Below are 17,116 nucleotides of genomic sequence, written 5' to 3'. Positions count from 1 at the left end.
CTGTAATCCCAGCTACTTAGGAGGCTGAGGCAGGAGAATCACCTGAACCTGGGAGGTGGAGGTTGCAGTGAGCTGAGGTCGTGCCATTGCACTCCAGCCTGGGCAACAAGAGCAAAACTCCATCTCAAAAAAAATTTTTTAATAATATAAAATAAAGAAATAGCCTGGACTTTAGTCAGGTCCTGGCAGCACCTTCTGTAAGCTCTGTGATTTTGCATACCTCTCAGAGCCTGTTTCTGCATCTATAAAATGAGACTAATACTTCCTACCTCATATAGTTACAATAAGGTCTAAATGACAAGGCCTACGAACAGCCAGCCAGTGCCTGACAAGTGCCACCCACTCTACCAATGCCAGTGCCCTTCCCGCTTTAACACAGAGGGAAATAAAAATGAAGCTAGTGTGGTTTTGCGTATGGTTGCAAATCACATGAAATCTTAAAAGTTGTGACTGTGATGTGTTGAAAGGGCACTTTATGAGGATGTTGACCCCTTATCTGCAGGAGGTCAGGATGCTTGCTACCCTCAAGGGTGGGAAATGAGCATTTTCATCATCACAAATGACATAACAGAAAAATGTTAAGAATATGTGAGATTCTAAACTCAGGATAAGAATTTAACTACTTTTAATAACAAGTTCCAACCTTGTTGCCTGTATTTATCTAAAAGAAGTGTTTCCCATTTTTATAAAGAACATTATTAGTATATATAAGAGTTCTTTATTTCAGAACTTTGGTAAACATTATGGTTTTAAAATGTCTATAACTTTTGGCCGAGTGTGGTATCTCACACTTGTAATCCCAGGACTTTGGGAGGCTGAGGCATGCAGATTACTTGAGGTTAGGAGTTCAAGACCAGCCTGGGCAACATGGCGAACCCTCATCTCTACTAAAATTATGAAAGTGAGCCAGGCGTGGTGGCGGGTGCCTATAATCCCAGCTACTTGGGAGGCTGAGGCAGGAAAATCGCTGGAACCCAGGAGGCGGAGGTTGCAGTGAGCTGAGATTGAGCCACTGCACTCCAGCCTGGGTGACAGAGTGACACATGTCTCAAAAAAAAAAAAAAAAAAGAAAAAATCTATAACTTTTAACAAGCTACAGTACAGAATTTGAGATTTTTTTGTTGGTGGTGGTGTTTTTTGTTTTCTTTACTGAATAGGATTTTATGGTATCTTATCATAAATTTTATTTATTTTTATTTACTTAGTCTTTATTTTTCTAACACTAAAGAACTCACCTGAGTTATAAAATTTTTATTGTTTGTTTTTTTTGAGACAGAGTCTTGCTCTGTCACCCAGGCTGGAGTGCAGTGGCATGATCTCGACTCACTGCAACCTCCACCTCCTGGGTCCGGGTCTCCTGCCTCAGCCTCCTGAGTAGCTGAGACTACAGGCACATGTCACCATGCCCAGCCAATTTTTTGTATTTTTAGTAAAGACAGAGTTTTACCGTTATCAGCCAGGATGGTCTCGATCTCCTGACCTCGCAATCTGGCTACCTCGGCCTCCTACAGTGCTGGGATTACAGGCGTGAGGCACCGTGCCTGGCTGGTTATCATAAACTTTAAAGTCCGGCAAGTTTGTTTTTTAGTGCTCCAGTTTGGGCTGGGCGCAATGGCTCACACCTGTAATTCAAGCACTTTGGGAGACTGAGGCAGGCGGATCATTTGAGGTCAAGTGTTCAAGACCAGCCTGGCCAAAATGGTGAAACCCCATCTCTACTAAAAATACAAAAAAAAAAAAAAAAATAGCTGGGTGTGGTGGCGCACACCTGTAATCTCAGCTACTGAGTAGGCTGAGGCAGGAGAATGGCTTAAACCTAAGAAACTGAGGTTGCAGTGAGCCAAGATCACACCACTACACTCCAGCCTGGGTGAAAGAGTGAGAACCCATCACAAAAAAAAAAAAAGCTTCAGTTTGGGCAACCTGGTAAAACCCCATCCATACCAAAAATACAAAATATTAGATGGGCATGGTGGTGCACACTTGTGGTCCCAGCTACTTGGAAGGCTGAGGTAGGAGGATCACTTGAGCCTGGGAGGCAGAGGTTGCAGTGAGCTGAGATGGCACCCCTATGCTCCAGCCTGGGTGACAGAGTGAGACCCTGTCTCAAAAAAAAAAAAAAAAAAGAAAAGAAAAAAATAAAAGTTCTACTTCTCTTTCTTCCTCAAATAATAATTAACTGAAGTTGATATTTTTTATGTTCTATCCTTTGTTGGTGATTTTGCTGGGTCTTTGTATGTTAGACTTTAGGAGATCAGCACTCAGTGTATGTGTTTATTTTCAGCTGGCTTCTTCTGTAATTAGGGCACACTTCTGGGGAGGGGTAGAGGTGCACTGAGTTTGGCCGTTTGTTTCAAACACTCATTTTCCCTTAGAGCCGGCACAGTTAAGAGACAGTCATGGCCCGGCTGTGCTGTAATCCCAGCATTTTGGGAGGCCGAAGCGGGTGGATCACGAGGTCAGGAGATTGAGACCATCCTGGCTAACACGGTGAAACCCTATCTCAACAAAAAATACAAAAAATTAGCCGGGCGTGGTGGCGGGCGCCTGTAGTTCCAGCTACTGGGGAGGCTGAGGCAGGAGAATGGTGTGAACCCGAGAGGCGGAGCTTGCAGTGAGCCGAGATCACGCCACTGCACTCCAGCCTGGGCGACAGAGAAAGACTCTGTCTCAACAACAACAACGACAACAACAATAACGACAAAAACGACAAAAAAGAGACAATGACATCATTCTGCAGATAATTCCTGAACTCAGGCACTTGCATGTGTTATAAATGTGACAGAGGTTCAGCTTCTGCCCCCTAAAGCTCACAATTTGGTTAGCATTATAAAATTTTAAAAATTCTAATTTCACTAAATAGATATTTGTTGAGGGCCTACTATATTCCCAGGGAGATGCTAGACTCTAGGGACAGTGCAGTATATAAGACGTGGTCCTTCCCCTCAAAGGTTGCGTTGTCCTAAGGATGAGCAGACACATAATCATGATGATGGTGTTAATAAGGACAGTGAAGTAATGATGGCACAAATTATTATAATTATGTGCCTGGCTCTGTGCAAAGATCAGTGCTTTATGCCATTTCATATAACCTTATAAAGCATTGACAGCAACCCTGTTTCACAGATGTGGAAGCTGAAGCCTAGAATGACTGAGTAACTTGCACAAGATCACAGTAAGTGGTGAGGCAATGACTCAGATGTGAGTTTTTGCAAATCCAGAAGCTGACAAATCAGCATTTTGTTTTTTTTTTTAAGACAGAGTCATGCTCTGTCGCCCAGGCTGGAGTGCAGTGGCATGATCTCAGCTCACTGCAACCTCCGCCTCCTGGGTTCAAACAGTTCTCTGCCTCTGCCTCATCCTCTTGAGTAGCTGGGATTATAGGCACCCGCCACCACGCCCAGCTAATTTTTTGTATTTTTTGTAGAGACGGGGTTTCACCATCTTGGCCAGGCTGGTCTTGAACTCCTGACCTCGTGATCCACCTGCCTCGGCCTCCCAAAGTGCTGGGATTAGAGGCATGAGCCACCGCGCCCAGCCTCAATCAGCATTTTATAGTCCATCTTCAAAAAATTAGAATATAGGCCAAACACAGTGGCTTATCTCATGCCCATAATCCCAGCAATTTAGGAGGCCAAGGCAGGAGGATTGCTGAGGCAAGGAGTTTTAGACCAGCCTGGACAACATAATAAGACCATGCCTCTACCAAAAAAAAAATTATTTTTTATTTTATTATTTTTAGAGATAGAGTTTTACTTTGCCACATGGGCTGCAGTGCAGTTATACGGTCACAGCTCACTGCCTCCTTGAATTCCTGGGCTCAAGGGATCCTCCCACCTCGGCCTCCCATGATAGTCACATACCATCACACCTGGCTAATTTTTAAATTTTTTGTAGAGATGGGATCTCGCCATCATGCTCAGTCTGGTCTTGAACTCCTGGGCTCAAGTGTTCCTCCCACCTCAGCCTCCCAAAGTGCTGGGATTACAGGTGTGAGACATTGCATTGTGAGACCTACAAAATTTTTTCATTTGCAAGGTGTAGTGGTGCACACCTATAGTCTCAGCTACTCAGGAGGCTGAGGCACAAGGATTACTAGAGCCTCGGAGTTCAAGGCTACAGTGAGCCATGATCAGGCCACTGCACTCCAGCGTGGGCCACAGAATAAGATCCCATCTCTACAAAAATAAATAAGTAAATAATAAAACAAAAAAAAACTTTAAAGACTTAGAATACACAGTTATAAGTGCCTCAACAGGTGTAAGCAAGGTTCAGTGTGATAAGCATAAGAGATGCCAAATAAAACCCCACGGGATTTCATTAAAAAAGACTTTCTTGCTCTTGGTGTCATTAGGAAAGTAGTAAGGACTTGACTTTCACTGGGAGCAGTAGTATTTAGACTTGCAGAAATGGTGTGCCAGGGCACTGCAGGTTGTCAGGAAGGCCTGTTCATCATCTGCATTTGAAATCCTCATCCTTTGAGGCCCAGCTCACCCAGTCAGGGACCTCAACTTCCCCTGTGTACCCACAATGATGCTCTAATCCTTCCCCAGCACCTTGCATATGTCCATCTCAGCTACTCGTGTACTTGTGATCCATGTGTCCCTTACTCTGCCTCCCCTTTGGCACTGGATTGCAACACATGGACAGCACTTTGAGTCTCTTAGAGGTTTTCTCATAATTGCAAACTCAGCTGAGAGCCTTAGCCTCTTATCTACAATATCAGTCCTCAGAGCCGTATTTTTCCGCAGGTATCACTAGACTGTGAGCATCTTGTTTGTAGAAGTGATGTTCCTGGAGTCTAGTACCAGGCACATCATTCGTGTTCTCTGAATGCTTATGGAGGGAATCTACCCAGCAAAACAGCTAACACTTGTGTGGTATATTCTAATTTACAAAGTACTTTGACATTCATGCTAAGAAGCACCAGGACATAGTAGGAAAACTGTGGAATGTCAAATCAAAGACCTTGGGCCATATTCTGGCTCTGACAAGCTTTCTGACATTGAACAACTTACCTAACCCCACTGAGCCTCAATTTCTCATCTACATGATGGCAGGATTGTTAATAATGTTAACTATTATTATAATATTATTAATGTGCCCAGCAGCATTGTTCAAAGGATATAATAACAGGTGTTCAAGAAGTAGTATCTATCATTATTACAATATCTAATTTGAGCCAGATGGTCCTACAAAGAGTTAGGAATTAGGGGCAGGCACAGTGGCTCATGCCTGTCTGTAATCCCGGCACTTTGGGAGGCCAAGGTGGGTAGATGACTTGAGGTCAGGAGTTGGAGACCAGCCTGGCCAACATGGTGAAACCCTGTCTCTATTAAAAATACAAAAATTAGCTAGGCGTGGTGGCGCACAACTGTAATCTCAACTACTTGGGAGGCTGAGGCAGGAGAATTGCTTGAACCCGGGAGGTGGAGGTTGCAATGAGCCAAGATTGCACCATTGCACTCCAGCCTGGGCAACAGGATAAGACTCCGCCTCAAAAAAAAAAAAAAAAAAAAGAGGGCTCTCAAAAAATGTTTAAAATCTATTCAGACTAAATTAACATCTATGCTAATTTGAGATTTTCATTTTCTCCCCACACCCTCAATTGACTACTCCCCTACCATGAGTCAGTGATTCTTGCTAACAACAAACAAAAGTTCCCTCTCCTACTTTAGAGTTAGAGCAGAAAGACAGTTCTGTCTACTGAGTGGCATGAGGAGAACTTGTGTTACATATATCCCTGGCATAACTTGAACTCTGCGAAATTCAGTGTTGCCTCCACCTCTAAATGCCTGAACATTTTGTCCTGACCAGATCGTGTTTGTGGTATGGTGTTGGGGGGAGGGGAGGTATAGGGTGTGTGATGTGCATCGTGAATGTGGTGTGAGGTATACATGATGTGTGCGTGTGTGATGTGAAGTGTGAGGTGTATGTAATGTATGTATATGTGTGTGATGTGTATGTATGTGTATTATGTGTGTGTTGTGTGTGGTGTGTATGCATATGTGTGGTGTGTGTATTGTGTCTTGCATGAAGGTTGTATATGTATGTGTATATGTATGTGGGTGTGCGTGTGTGGTATGAGGGGTATGTGGTGTGTGTATTGTGTATGGTATTGTGTGTGGCATGTAGTGTGGGGTGTGTATGCATGTGTCTGCATGTATGTGTATTATGTGTGTAGTGTGTGCATATATGTGGTATGTACACATGTGTGGTGTGTGTACTGTATATTGCATGTGTGGTGTGTATGCATATGTGTGTATATGTATGTAGGGGTGTGTGTGGTGTGAGGTATATGGTATGTGTGTATTGTGTATGGTGTTGTGTGTGGCATGTAGTGTGTGTGTGCTGTGTATGCATGTGTGGATGTGTATGCATGGTATATGGTGTGATTGTGTATATTGTGTATGTGTGGTGTGTGTGTATTGTGTGTGGTGTGTATGCATATGCATTGTGTGTAGGTATTTGTATTGCATATGTGGTGGGGTGTGTATGCATTGTGTGTATGTATGTGTGTGATATGTGGGGTGATGTGTGTGTATATTTTGTTTATATGTGTGTGGTGTACATGCATTATGTGTAGATGTGTGTATTGTGTATGTGTGTGTGGTATGTGGGTGTGTATACATTGTATGTGTGTGTATTGTGTATATGTGTGGGAGTGTGTATATGTGTGGTATGAGGTGTATATGGTGTGTGTATTGCATATGTGTGGTGTGTATGTGCATGGTGTGTATGCATGTGAGGGGTGTGCATTGTGTAGTATATATGCAGTGTGTATGATGTGTATATGTGTGGTGTGTAGTGTGTGTATATTGTGTGTGATATGAGGTATGTATGTATGGTGTGTGTACATTGTGTGTATGCATGTGTGTGGGGGTATGTATTGTGTATTATACATGTATGTATGCATGTGTGCATGTATATGTGTGGTATATAGTGTAATGTGTGTGTATTCTGTATGTGTGATCTGTGTGTATTGTGTGTATATATGTGTGTGGTATGTATGCATTGTGTGTAGGTATGTGTATTGTGTATGTGTGTGGTGTGTGAGGTAGGCATTGGGATGTGTATGTGTAGTATGAGGTGTACATGGTGTGTGTGTATCATGTGTGGTATGTATGTTTGTGTGTGGCATGTGATGTGTATGTGGCCTGAGATGTGGGGGGTGTATTAGGCTTGGAATGGCACTGGGAACGTGATATGTGTGGAGCCCTTCTGCAAAGACACCATGTAAGGATCAAGCATTCCCAAATGCACTAGCAAACCCCAACCTGACATAAACATACACAACCTCCTGTTGAAATCACACACTGTGCCTCAACACAATGGTATTTAACACTCTTTATCTTCAGTCCAAGCTACAAAGTCCTTGGACAGCTTCCTGAAACTGATGTGTATATTGATATAGACGCATATGAGGAGGTAGGACCTTTTTCTATCACTTAAAAAGGTTGTAAGCATGTGATGTGCTTGGCTAAGTACTGTTTTTACCCAGGACAAAAAGTAGGGGTAAGGTGGGAGGTATAGTGGTCAAAGTGAAAAGTCTGAGCTTTGATCTACTATATGGATTCAATTTTATAATTTGTACAATTAACTACTCAATTTCCAATATTTATTTTTCCTCATTTTTAATGGGGATAAATATATATTGTTGAAATTAAAGTATACATTTATACAGTATTGAAACTGAAAGGATGGTTTGTGTGTGCATGGTTTTTTTCTGATGAATGTATACCAATGGTAAAATAATTTTAACCATGTAAAATGTAGATGGTGGGGCTGTGGAATTCTCCCACTTCATTTTAATGGTTAAAATTATGGCTTCAGATTTCCTTGATTTTGAATGTTCTTTTCTTCTGTGGAATCTCGGAGATTTCTACAAAATCTTTTAAAACTAGTTTTGTCTGTCTGTCTTTATTATGCTTGGGAAGAAATTCTCAGACTCACTCTAAGGTATTAGGAAATGAGGAAACAAAATTCACTGTAAGGTAAAGGTGTTAGAATTGCTATATTTTTCCTCGATCCAAAGAATGATATGCAGGATTACTTGTTTCCAGCCTGCCTCCCAGAGTTCCACGAGGGTTCTTGATAAAATATTCACTCAGTTTCACTTGTATCCATTTAAGCTCCTTCCTGCTTCTGTGACTCAAACCAGTGTAAACCTCTGTTCACTTTATTTGCCTGCCTCTCACAGTCTGGGCAGCAGCTTTCCATCTCCTGTCCATTTTCTTTTCTGTTTTGGGGGATTTTTCAGTTTCTTCTTTGTGTTTAATGTTAAAAATAAAACAAAGACTGACTTTTAAAACAAATGGAAAGATGTGCATGTTTAAAAGGTCTCTGTCAGTTCTCTTCCATTCAGAGCATGAGTAGATAAGAGTGACTTTTTTTTTCTTTTATCTTTTTTTTTTTTTTCTGTGTGTGTGCTAGAGTGACATCATTTTAGCTAAGCCCTGAAAAGGGGACCTTAGCAATTTCTGCATTCATTTTCTATTTGGGGTGCGGAGGCTATGCAGTTTTGATTCTGAAATATTTCCATGTGTTAAATTCAGCAATATTTTACTCTTAAGGTGAAAGAAATTCCTGGAATAAAAATATTTCAAATAAATGCACCAATTTACTATGCAAATAGCGACTTGTATAGCAATGCATTAAAACGAAAGGTGAGTTGTGAGAAATTGATTATTTCTGAGGATGGGATTTGTGGGTTGACAGGGCTATGAGTATCACTAGTATACCCTTGTGTATGCTATTTCATTCTCGCTTTATTTCTCTCTCTTTTATTGTAGTAAAATATACGTAACATAAAATGTACTATTTTAAGCATTTTCAAAATATAGAGTCCAGTGGGTGGCATTAAGTACATAAACATTGTGCAGCCATCACCATTGTTCATTCTCTCTTATTGTATATATATATATATTACTTTTCAAACAAAATTTTAAGAAAAAATGAGAAAATAATTTTAGGTTTCTTACTCTTGGGATCATGTAGATTGCTTTGGTCATGTTTAGAACTCAACCCTACACCACCCTGTATATAGGAAAAGCTCCCTGTCGACCCACAGAGTCTCTTAAATATAACAACCTGACAGATCTGAGCTTGACAAAGACTGCTCTAAAAATTGTCTTTAATATTTTAGCTTCTGGTTGTCTTGAATAAAGACTGAGAATAAGAAAGGCTACTAATGTGAGGGAGTGACCAGTTCAGGGCCTCTGAGGGAAAGGCAGTGCAAGGGTTGGGGTGATAATCTGACACAGAAAGCAGTTAAATGGGGAGATTTGAAGGGGAGTGGCATTGGGGTGGGTCCCTGAGAGCCATGAAGTGATTTTGCATATGTTGCTCTTCTGTAAAGACTGGAGTGAACCCAGCAGTCATCATGGGAGCAAGGAGAAAGGCCATGCGGAAGTACGCTAAGGAAGTCGGAAATACAAATATGGCCAACGCGACTGTTGTCAAAGCGGTGAGTGGTCTTGTGGTCTTTTCATTGAAATGTTCCCTCCTGTCTTGTTCTGCAATGCCCTCCATCTTTACTCGTGACTGAAGTTTATACACAGCACGAAGTTACTAAAAGAGGAAAGTTTATAAACCACCTTAGTATCCTCTATATTTTACAAGCACCTGATAAGGTCAGTTATGAGGCTGTTTCTGAAAAAAGTAAGGAAAACATCATTTTAAAAAATAAAAATTATACAATACCTTAACAGATTTTACCATTAGCACTTTGTCATAGATTTATTCAGCTGATAGTTTAAAAAGCTCAAAGGCGGCTTTTGCTGTTCAGGCATGCTAATGTGTGACCCATCATACTAAAGTTAATGGAACTATTTTAGAAGTTCGCAGAAAATGGATAGGATAACTGAGGAGAGTGGATTTTGTTGGACAAGAAAAAAAGAGGAGAAAAAGAGAAAAGTTGACTTAAAATGGGATGTTTTACATACATCCTTTTTTTGTTCAGTTACAAGGCTGGAATGTGACAAATATTTTACAAGGGGTCTGGTAGAGTCAGTAGCTTAAGAATACAAGGGCAAATTTTCCATTATAAATCTTTCTCACAACCAGAAATATGAGTTGTTCATAAAATTCTGATTTGGTTTAATTTTTGACACAGGATGCAGTAGTAGATGGAGAAGATGCTACCAAGCCTGAAGAAGAGGATGGTGAAGTAAAATATCCCCCGATAGTGATCAAAAGCACATTTCCTGAGGAAATGCAAAGATTTATGCCCCCAGGGGATAATGTCCACACTGTCATTTTGGATTTCACTCAAGTCAATTTTATTGATTCTGTTGGAGTGAAAACTCTGGCAGGGGTAAGCATCCTCTTGAACGAGTCATTTAACAGCTCTATGCCTGGTGTCGTACTATCAGCAAAATCAGGGAGGTGGGCTAGGATCTCTTTTCAACAAAAGATTTATCCCCTTTTGATTATGGAAAATTTCAAAAATATATAGAAGTAAAGATTTTAGTATATTGAACCCCCATGAACTATCACTCATCTTCAATAATGATCAATTTATGGTCAATCTGGTTTCCTTTATAGCTGACATTCACTTTCTCTTGTTTTATTTTGAAACACATCCCAGTCATAACATCATCTGTAAATATTTTAATGTGTATTGCTATAAGAAGATTCGTTTTAGAAAACATTACTGTAATATGCTAGGCTACTCAGGAGGCTGAAGCAGGAGGATTGCTGAGCTCAGGAGTTCAAGACCAGCATGAGTAAACTAGTGAGATGCTGTCTCTAAAAAAAATTTTTTTATTTTAAAATTATAATATCCTTTAAGTTAATATAATAGTTTTATTATAGTCAAGTAAAATTTAACAGTATTTTTGCTACCCCTAATTATCACTGTCCACATAAAAAGCAAAAGAAATACAAAATTATTTTTAACTGATTAGCTCAAAAATATATCATTATTGAAGCAAAGTAGCTCACGTGAATGAATTAGAGTATCTTCTGTCACTGAAAAACATTGGTAAAAAGAGACTTTCATCTGGCACAGAGTAAAGAGAAACTAAATTTTATTTCAACATTATTACAGATTGTAAAAGAATATGGAGACGTCGGTATATATGTATACTTAGCAGGATGCAGTGGTGAGTATACCTCTAAGATGGGGGTGAAGCTTAATATTTTAGTTTTGTTTCTCTTCTTTAAATAATTGCACTTGGAAATGTCCTTAATTTTTTAATTATTTTATAAAAATGAAAATTATTCTTCTGAAAAATCACTCTAAAGCCAGCTTTGAAATTAGCCACATGGAGGCATTCATATTACAAGTTACTTGTGACAACCCTCCTGAACTGGAGTTGGAGGAAAGGAGCCAATAAGCCATCATTTATTATAATATTAATGGCTGCTATAAATATAGTAATTATAATATATACATTACCACAGTAGCAATTATCTAATGGCTGCCATAAACAGTTACATGTAATCATTCAGGTTGCTCGTTTCTCTATCCAATCATTTGGGAATACTTTGTCTGCTATTTTTGTTTTATATTATATTTTGGTTAAAACAGTGCTTGAGGCCGGGTGTTGTGGCTCACACCTGTAATCCCAGCACTTTGGGAGGCCAAGGCAGGTGGATTGCCTGAGCCTAGGAGTTCAAGACCAGCCTGGGCAACATGGCAAAACCCCATCTCTACTAAAAATACATAAATTAGCCAGACTTGGTGGCGCATGCCTGTAATCCCAGCTACTTGGGAGGCTGAGGTGGGAGGATGTCTTGAATCTAGGAGGCAGAAGTTGCAGTGAGCCAACATCACGCCACTACACTCCAGCCTGGGCAACAGAATGAGACCTTGTTTCCAGAAAAAAAGAAAGAAAACGATTTTTTAAAAAAGGAGCCAGGCGTGTGGCTCACACCTGTAATCCCAGCACTTTGGGAGGCTGAGGCAGGAGGATCACCTGAGGTCAGAAGATCGAGCCCATCTTGGCTAACATGGTGAAACCCCATCTCTACTAAAAATACAAAAAATTAGCCCAGTTTGGTGGCGCATGCCTTTAGTCCCAGCTACTCGGAAGGCTGAGGCAGGAGAATCGCTTGAACCCAGGAGGCGGAGGTTGCGGTGAGCCAAGATTGCACCACTGCTCTCCAGCCTGGGTGACAGAGTAAGACTCCGTCTCAAAAAAAAAAAAAAAAGTAAAAAAAAAAGTAAAACAGTGCCTGAGGCTGGATGTGGTGGCTCACGCCTATAATCCCAACACTTTGGGAGGCCAAAGTAGGAGGATCGCTTGAGCCTAAGAGTTCAAGACCAGCCTAAGCAACATAGTGAGATCCCATCTTTATTTAAAAGAAAAAAAAAAGTAATAATTTAAAAAAAGTGCTTGAAAATGAAATCTGCATAAAGATGCCATTTTTCACCTGTAAGATTGCCAAAAATCAAAAATAAATGACAACATGCTCCATAGGCATATGGTGGGAAAAGAGGCCCTCACAGAAACTACTGACGGGAGCACAAAATGTAACAGCCCCCGTGGAGGGCAGACTCACATTAGCTTTCAAAATTATAAGTGCATTTACCTTTCAACACAGAAAATCCAGCAATATGCTGCATATGTTCAAAACAACATCTGTATGTCGTTGATCATCACAGCATTGTTACAAAACAAAAAACTCAAGTACCAAACAAAAGGGACTAGTTAAATAAACTAAGGACATCTATACAATAGAATATGACATAGTGGTAAAAAATTAAGCAAAAAGGGTTCAGAATTATCTATATATATTATATATATATAACATTAATATATATTTTCCACTTTTCTTATCCCCAAAACAGCATTTTATATATATATGTGTGTATATATACATATATATTTATATATATGTATATATATGTGTGTGTGTGTGTGTGTATATATATATATATTTCCCACTTTTCTTATCCCCAAATATATAAAATATGCTGTTTTGGGGATAAGAAAAGTGGGAAATAAGAATACATACTTATATTTATTTATATTTACATAGAGAAATCCTGGTAGAGCACACAAGAAAGTAGTTTCCTGGGATGGAGGGTATGATGGGTAGAGACAGGAATTGGAGCGAAACTTTTACTATAGCATTTTAATATTTAAACTATATGTGCTTGAACGCAGGAGGTGGAGGTTGCAGTGAGCTGAGATCACACCACTACTCTCCAGCCTGGGTGACAGAGTGAGACTCTGTCTCAAAAAAAAAAAATGAAACAAAAAACAATAACAAAAAAAACCACTATATGGAAGTGTTACTTTTTTTAATTGTTGAAGACTGATACCCAGAGTGTGCACTAATTTTCTTTTCTTCTTTTCATAGCACAAGTTGTGAATGACCTCACTCGGAACAGATTTTTTGAAAATCCTGCCCTATGGGAGCTGCTGTTCCACAGCATTCATGATGCAGTTTTAGGCAGCCAACTTAGAGAGGCACTTGCTGAACAGGAAGCCTCGGCTCCCCCTTCCCAGGAGGACTTGGAGCCCAATGCCACTCCTGCCACTCCTGAGGCATAGATGAGGACCTCACCCTAGGATGGGGTCATAAGGCTCTCATGAAGTTCATAATTTACACGTTTTAAATACTAGACACTAGATTTTTTTTTCTAAGGGTGAATACTAGTAGTCGAGGCTTGATGTGGAGGGTGAATGATGCCTAGCAAGATGTATTGTACTTGTGTTTTTTTAATTGAATACTTCAAAGATAAATTGGCCTGTTGCCTGCATTTATTATGGAGAGACATTTCTGCTACATTCTAGTGTTATCTTTGTAAGCTAAGCACTGAAAAATTTATTTCAGTCAAGTATTTTACCTACGAATAAGATATTAAGTAGTGGTTCTTTGTTTTTGTACTTGTTGGTCTACAGATAAGTAGTGGTTCTTTGTTTTTGTTCTTGTTGGTCTACAGACTGTCTATAATCAGTTATCTAACAGAAGACAGGAACTGCAATTTTCTAGAAGTTCTTGTTTTAAAATAAACTTTCATTTATTATAGAAGCAATATAAATGCATTGAGGATGTTTTAAAAAAATAGACAAGCAAAAATAAGAACTTAAAACATATTTCCACCACTCACAGATTACCACTCTTAATATCCTTCCAGATCTTTTTCCATACATATACATTTACATTTTTAACCAAAGTAAGACCACATCTATAGTGTTTTATAACCGATTTTTCTTTAATCAACAATCTCCACTTTCTCATTCCAACACATTTTTTACCTTAGACCATATTTAAATTTCCCCAATTGTCCCTAAATTTGCAGTTGGTTTGTGCAAACTGACATTCATTCTATGACCTTACATTGCAACTGGTCATGTCCTTTAATGTCCCTTACATCTATTTTAATCTAGCACAGTTCCTTTTTTATGACACTGACTTGTTAAAGAGACTGGGGCAGCGGTCCTGTAGAATCCTGTCTTGTGAATTTGCCTAGTTGCTTTTTCATGGTGTTGTTTAACTTGTTTTTATATTGCCTGTACTACCTGCAATCTTGAAGTTATATCTAAAGCCTTTATAGATTCAGGTTAAAACATTTTGTGCTAGATTATATGATAGATAAGATACATGCTTCATATCGCATCACTTCAGAAAACATGTAATGTCTAGTTGATCTACCATTAACTAATCTAGTGATCTAAGCTTGATTACTGGATCAACATGACAGTCTGATCCTCCAGTTAGATTTTTCTCCTTCGTGACTACATACTTATCTGTGTGGTATTCCTTTGGCACTGAATGAATTACCATTTACCCAGGAGTTTTAACACTGGGTGGTAATTCTTGCCTAAATCATTAACTTTGTTAAAGTTTGTGAGTTGGTTGTCTAGTTCTTTCATTTCTTCTGCGTTTGTTAGTCGGTTGTTCTATATGAACTATAGCTTTCCCTTCTCCACTTTAGCTATTTGGTCATCCTTACCTACAGTTCTACTAGAAGGGCAGGTTGAATGCTTTATTATTTTCATTTAATTATGAACTTCAAACTAACTGGTTTATTAGATGGTGACAAATTAGTGGTTTTTTTCTTTTTTTTAGATTTCCCTTTTCTGGTGTGATGGTGGTCTTGTGAATTTTTATAGTTTTAATGGGTTTCAATCCATTATGTTCTTTTCGATGCTCAAATTGTCACAACTGTGGCCAGTATAAGTCCTTAGAGGCTTTGTTATTGTTGCTAATCATGAAGTAGCATTAAAGACCATGTTTTTAAGAAAACTAAACCCCAGATATAACTTAAATCTTCCTTAGAAGTTCATAACAGCTATCAGTTCATTATACATCAAACTCAATGTTCAGCCTAGGAGTAAGCATAATGCTCATCTTACTCATTCCACAGAAACATGGAATGTCAAAGGTTGGAGGAGGATACCTTTAAACCAGTTTGTCACTTTCAGTTGTTTGTAATTACCAGCTCACCACAAATCGAAGCACAGGCATTAGCCAACCTGTCTAAAGCCTCCTCTGCTAAGAATTCCTGCTGATAGTGAGTTTGTCTTTTCTTTAATATGCTGTCTTATTGACATCTTGTTATAGCTTTCATGAATAAGATACTGCCAGGAGAAAGTAGTCAGATCCCAGTAGAATTGTTAGCATGGCCTACTTGCAACCAAAGCCTGTGGTGTATGTGTTCATGTTAACTCCTATCAGGTTTCTCATTGTCTTTACTAATTTAATTCAAAAGAAACTCCTCCTTTTAATCAAAACTTTAACTAATTCTAGAGTGAAATTTAGATTGGCTTAGTTATTTCCTTTGCAATCATCACATGAGATCAGATACATCTGCATTCTGATACGGACTGCCTTCGGAAAGAGCATGTAGTTGTAGAACCTCAGCTTACACTAGAAACTTCTGTAAAAGAGCTAATATCATTTCAGCCATTTAAGTAGAATTTAAGGATTTTAAACTATGTTATAAAATACTTCGGCTAGGTGCAGTGGCTCAAGCCTGTAATCCCAGTACTTTGGGAGGCCAAGGTAGGCGGATCACAAGGTCAGGAATTCGAGACCAGCCTGGCCATCATGGTGAAACCCTGTCTCTATTTAAAAATACAAAAGTGAGCTGGGCATGGTGGCATGCACCTGTAGTCCCAGCTACTCAGGTGGCTGAGGCAGGAGAATGGATTGAACCCAGGAGGTGGAGGTTGCAGTGAGCCGAGACCACGCCATTGCACTCCAGCCTGGGTGTCAGAGCGAGACTCCGTCTCAAAAAAAAAAAAAAAAAATTAATTGCACATTCTTTAGCACCAGCTTTCCACTTAGCAGATACTGTGGTTGATAGATTGAAAGTAGTGTACAGGCCAGGCGCAGTGGCTCACGCCTGTAATCTAGCACTTTGGGAGGCCAAGGCAGGCAGATCACGAGGTCAGGAGATCGAGATTATCCTGGCTAACATGGTGAAACCCCGTCTCTACTAAAAATACAAAAAAATTAGCCAGGCGTGGTGGCGGGCACCTGTAGTCCCAGCTACTTGGGAGGCTGAGGCAGGAGAATGGCGTGAACACGGGAGGCAGAGCTTGCAGTGAGCAGAGATCGCGCCACTGCACTCTAGCCTGGGGGACGGAGTGAGACTCCGTCTCAAAAAAAAAAAAAAAAATGTAGTGTACAAAAAAAGGTATTTGTTATACATTTGTATTTAACTTTTCTGTTGAACTTTTAAACTGTTTTGAATAGAATTGTTATGTGTATTAAAAGCACAAGTTTTAAGGTGGGAAAATATATTTTTGTTTTATCACTTTGCTTAGCATCTGAGAACGAGTGCATTTCAAAATACATTTCATCGATATGTAAATGTCAGAATGTTTTACTCAGATTATTTCATACAGCGAAAATTTCCTGACCTTTTTTGTCTTACAGTCTTGTCTCTGCCTTTCAAGGAAATAATGTTTAAGCCCACCTGTTCTTTCTGGGCCTTAATAGCTGCTACTGTATCTTCTGTTTTTCCACCCTGATTCAAATTCAGGTTCATATTGTCCTATCAAAATGGGCATAATCTACATAATTTAAGCACTAGCCTTATTTTATGGCAATATATGGGAAAGCACTGTTTTGAAGAAGGTCCCATAAAGAAGAGTCCTTTGACCTTCTGAAATCCTGTGCAGTATGACAGTGGTTGATCTCTATCTCATGA

General features: G+C 39.6%; 1 protein-coding gene across 11 annotated transcripts in view; it reads left to right on the top strand.

Moving 5' to 3' along the window:
• Positions 1-17,116, top strand: part of SLC26A5 (solute carrier family 26 member 5) — a 90,184-nt gene that overhangs the window by 54,967 nt on the left and 18,101 nt on the right. For 2 of the 11 annotated variants that reach the window (XM_030826602.1, XM_030826604.1), the window contains 6 exons: positions 7,359-7,428; positions 8,574-8,666; positions 9,359-9,466; positions 10,115-10,315; positions 11,051-11,105; positions 13,312-13,697. The exons of 2 other annotated variants lie outside the window; for them this stretch is intronic. In XM_030826602.1, coding sequence (XP_030682462.1) covers positions 7,359-7,428; positions 8,574-8,666; positions 9,359-9,466; positions 10,115-10,315; positions 11,051-11,105; positions 13,312-13,505 — 721 coding nt within the window. In that variant the 3' untranslated portion in view covers positions 13,506-13,697. Of the gene's footprint in view, positions 1-7,358; positions 7,429-8,573; positions 8,667-9,358; positions 9,467-10,107; positions 10,316-11,050; positions 11,106-13,311; positions 13,698-17,116 lie in introns of those variants that run through there. 7 more of the 11 variants (XM_030826605.1, XM_030826603.1, XM_030826607.1 and 4 more) reach the window with 5 other exon arrangements.

The sequence above is a fragment of the Nomascus leucogenys genome, chromosome 13 (assembly GCF_006542625.1).
Source record: "Nomascus leucogenys isolate Asia chromosome 13, Asia_NLE_v1, whole genome shotgun sequence".
Classification (NCBI taxonomy): Eukaryota; Metazoa; Chordata; class Mammalia; order Primates; family Hylobatidae; genus Nomascus; species Nomascus leucogenys.
This window is presented reverse-complemented; position numbering and strand designations above follow the sequence as displayed.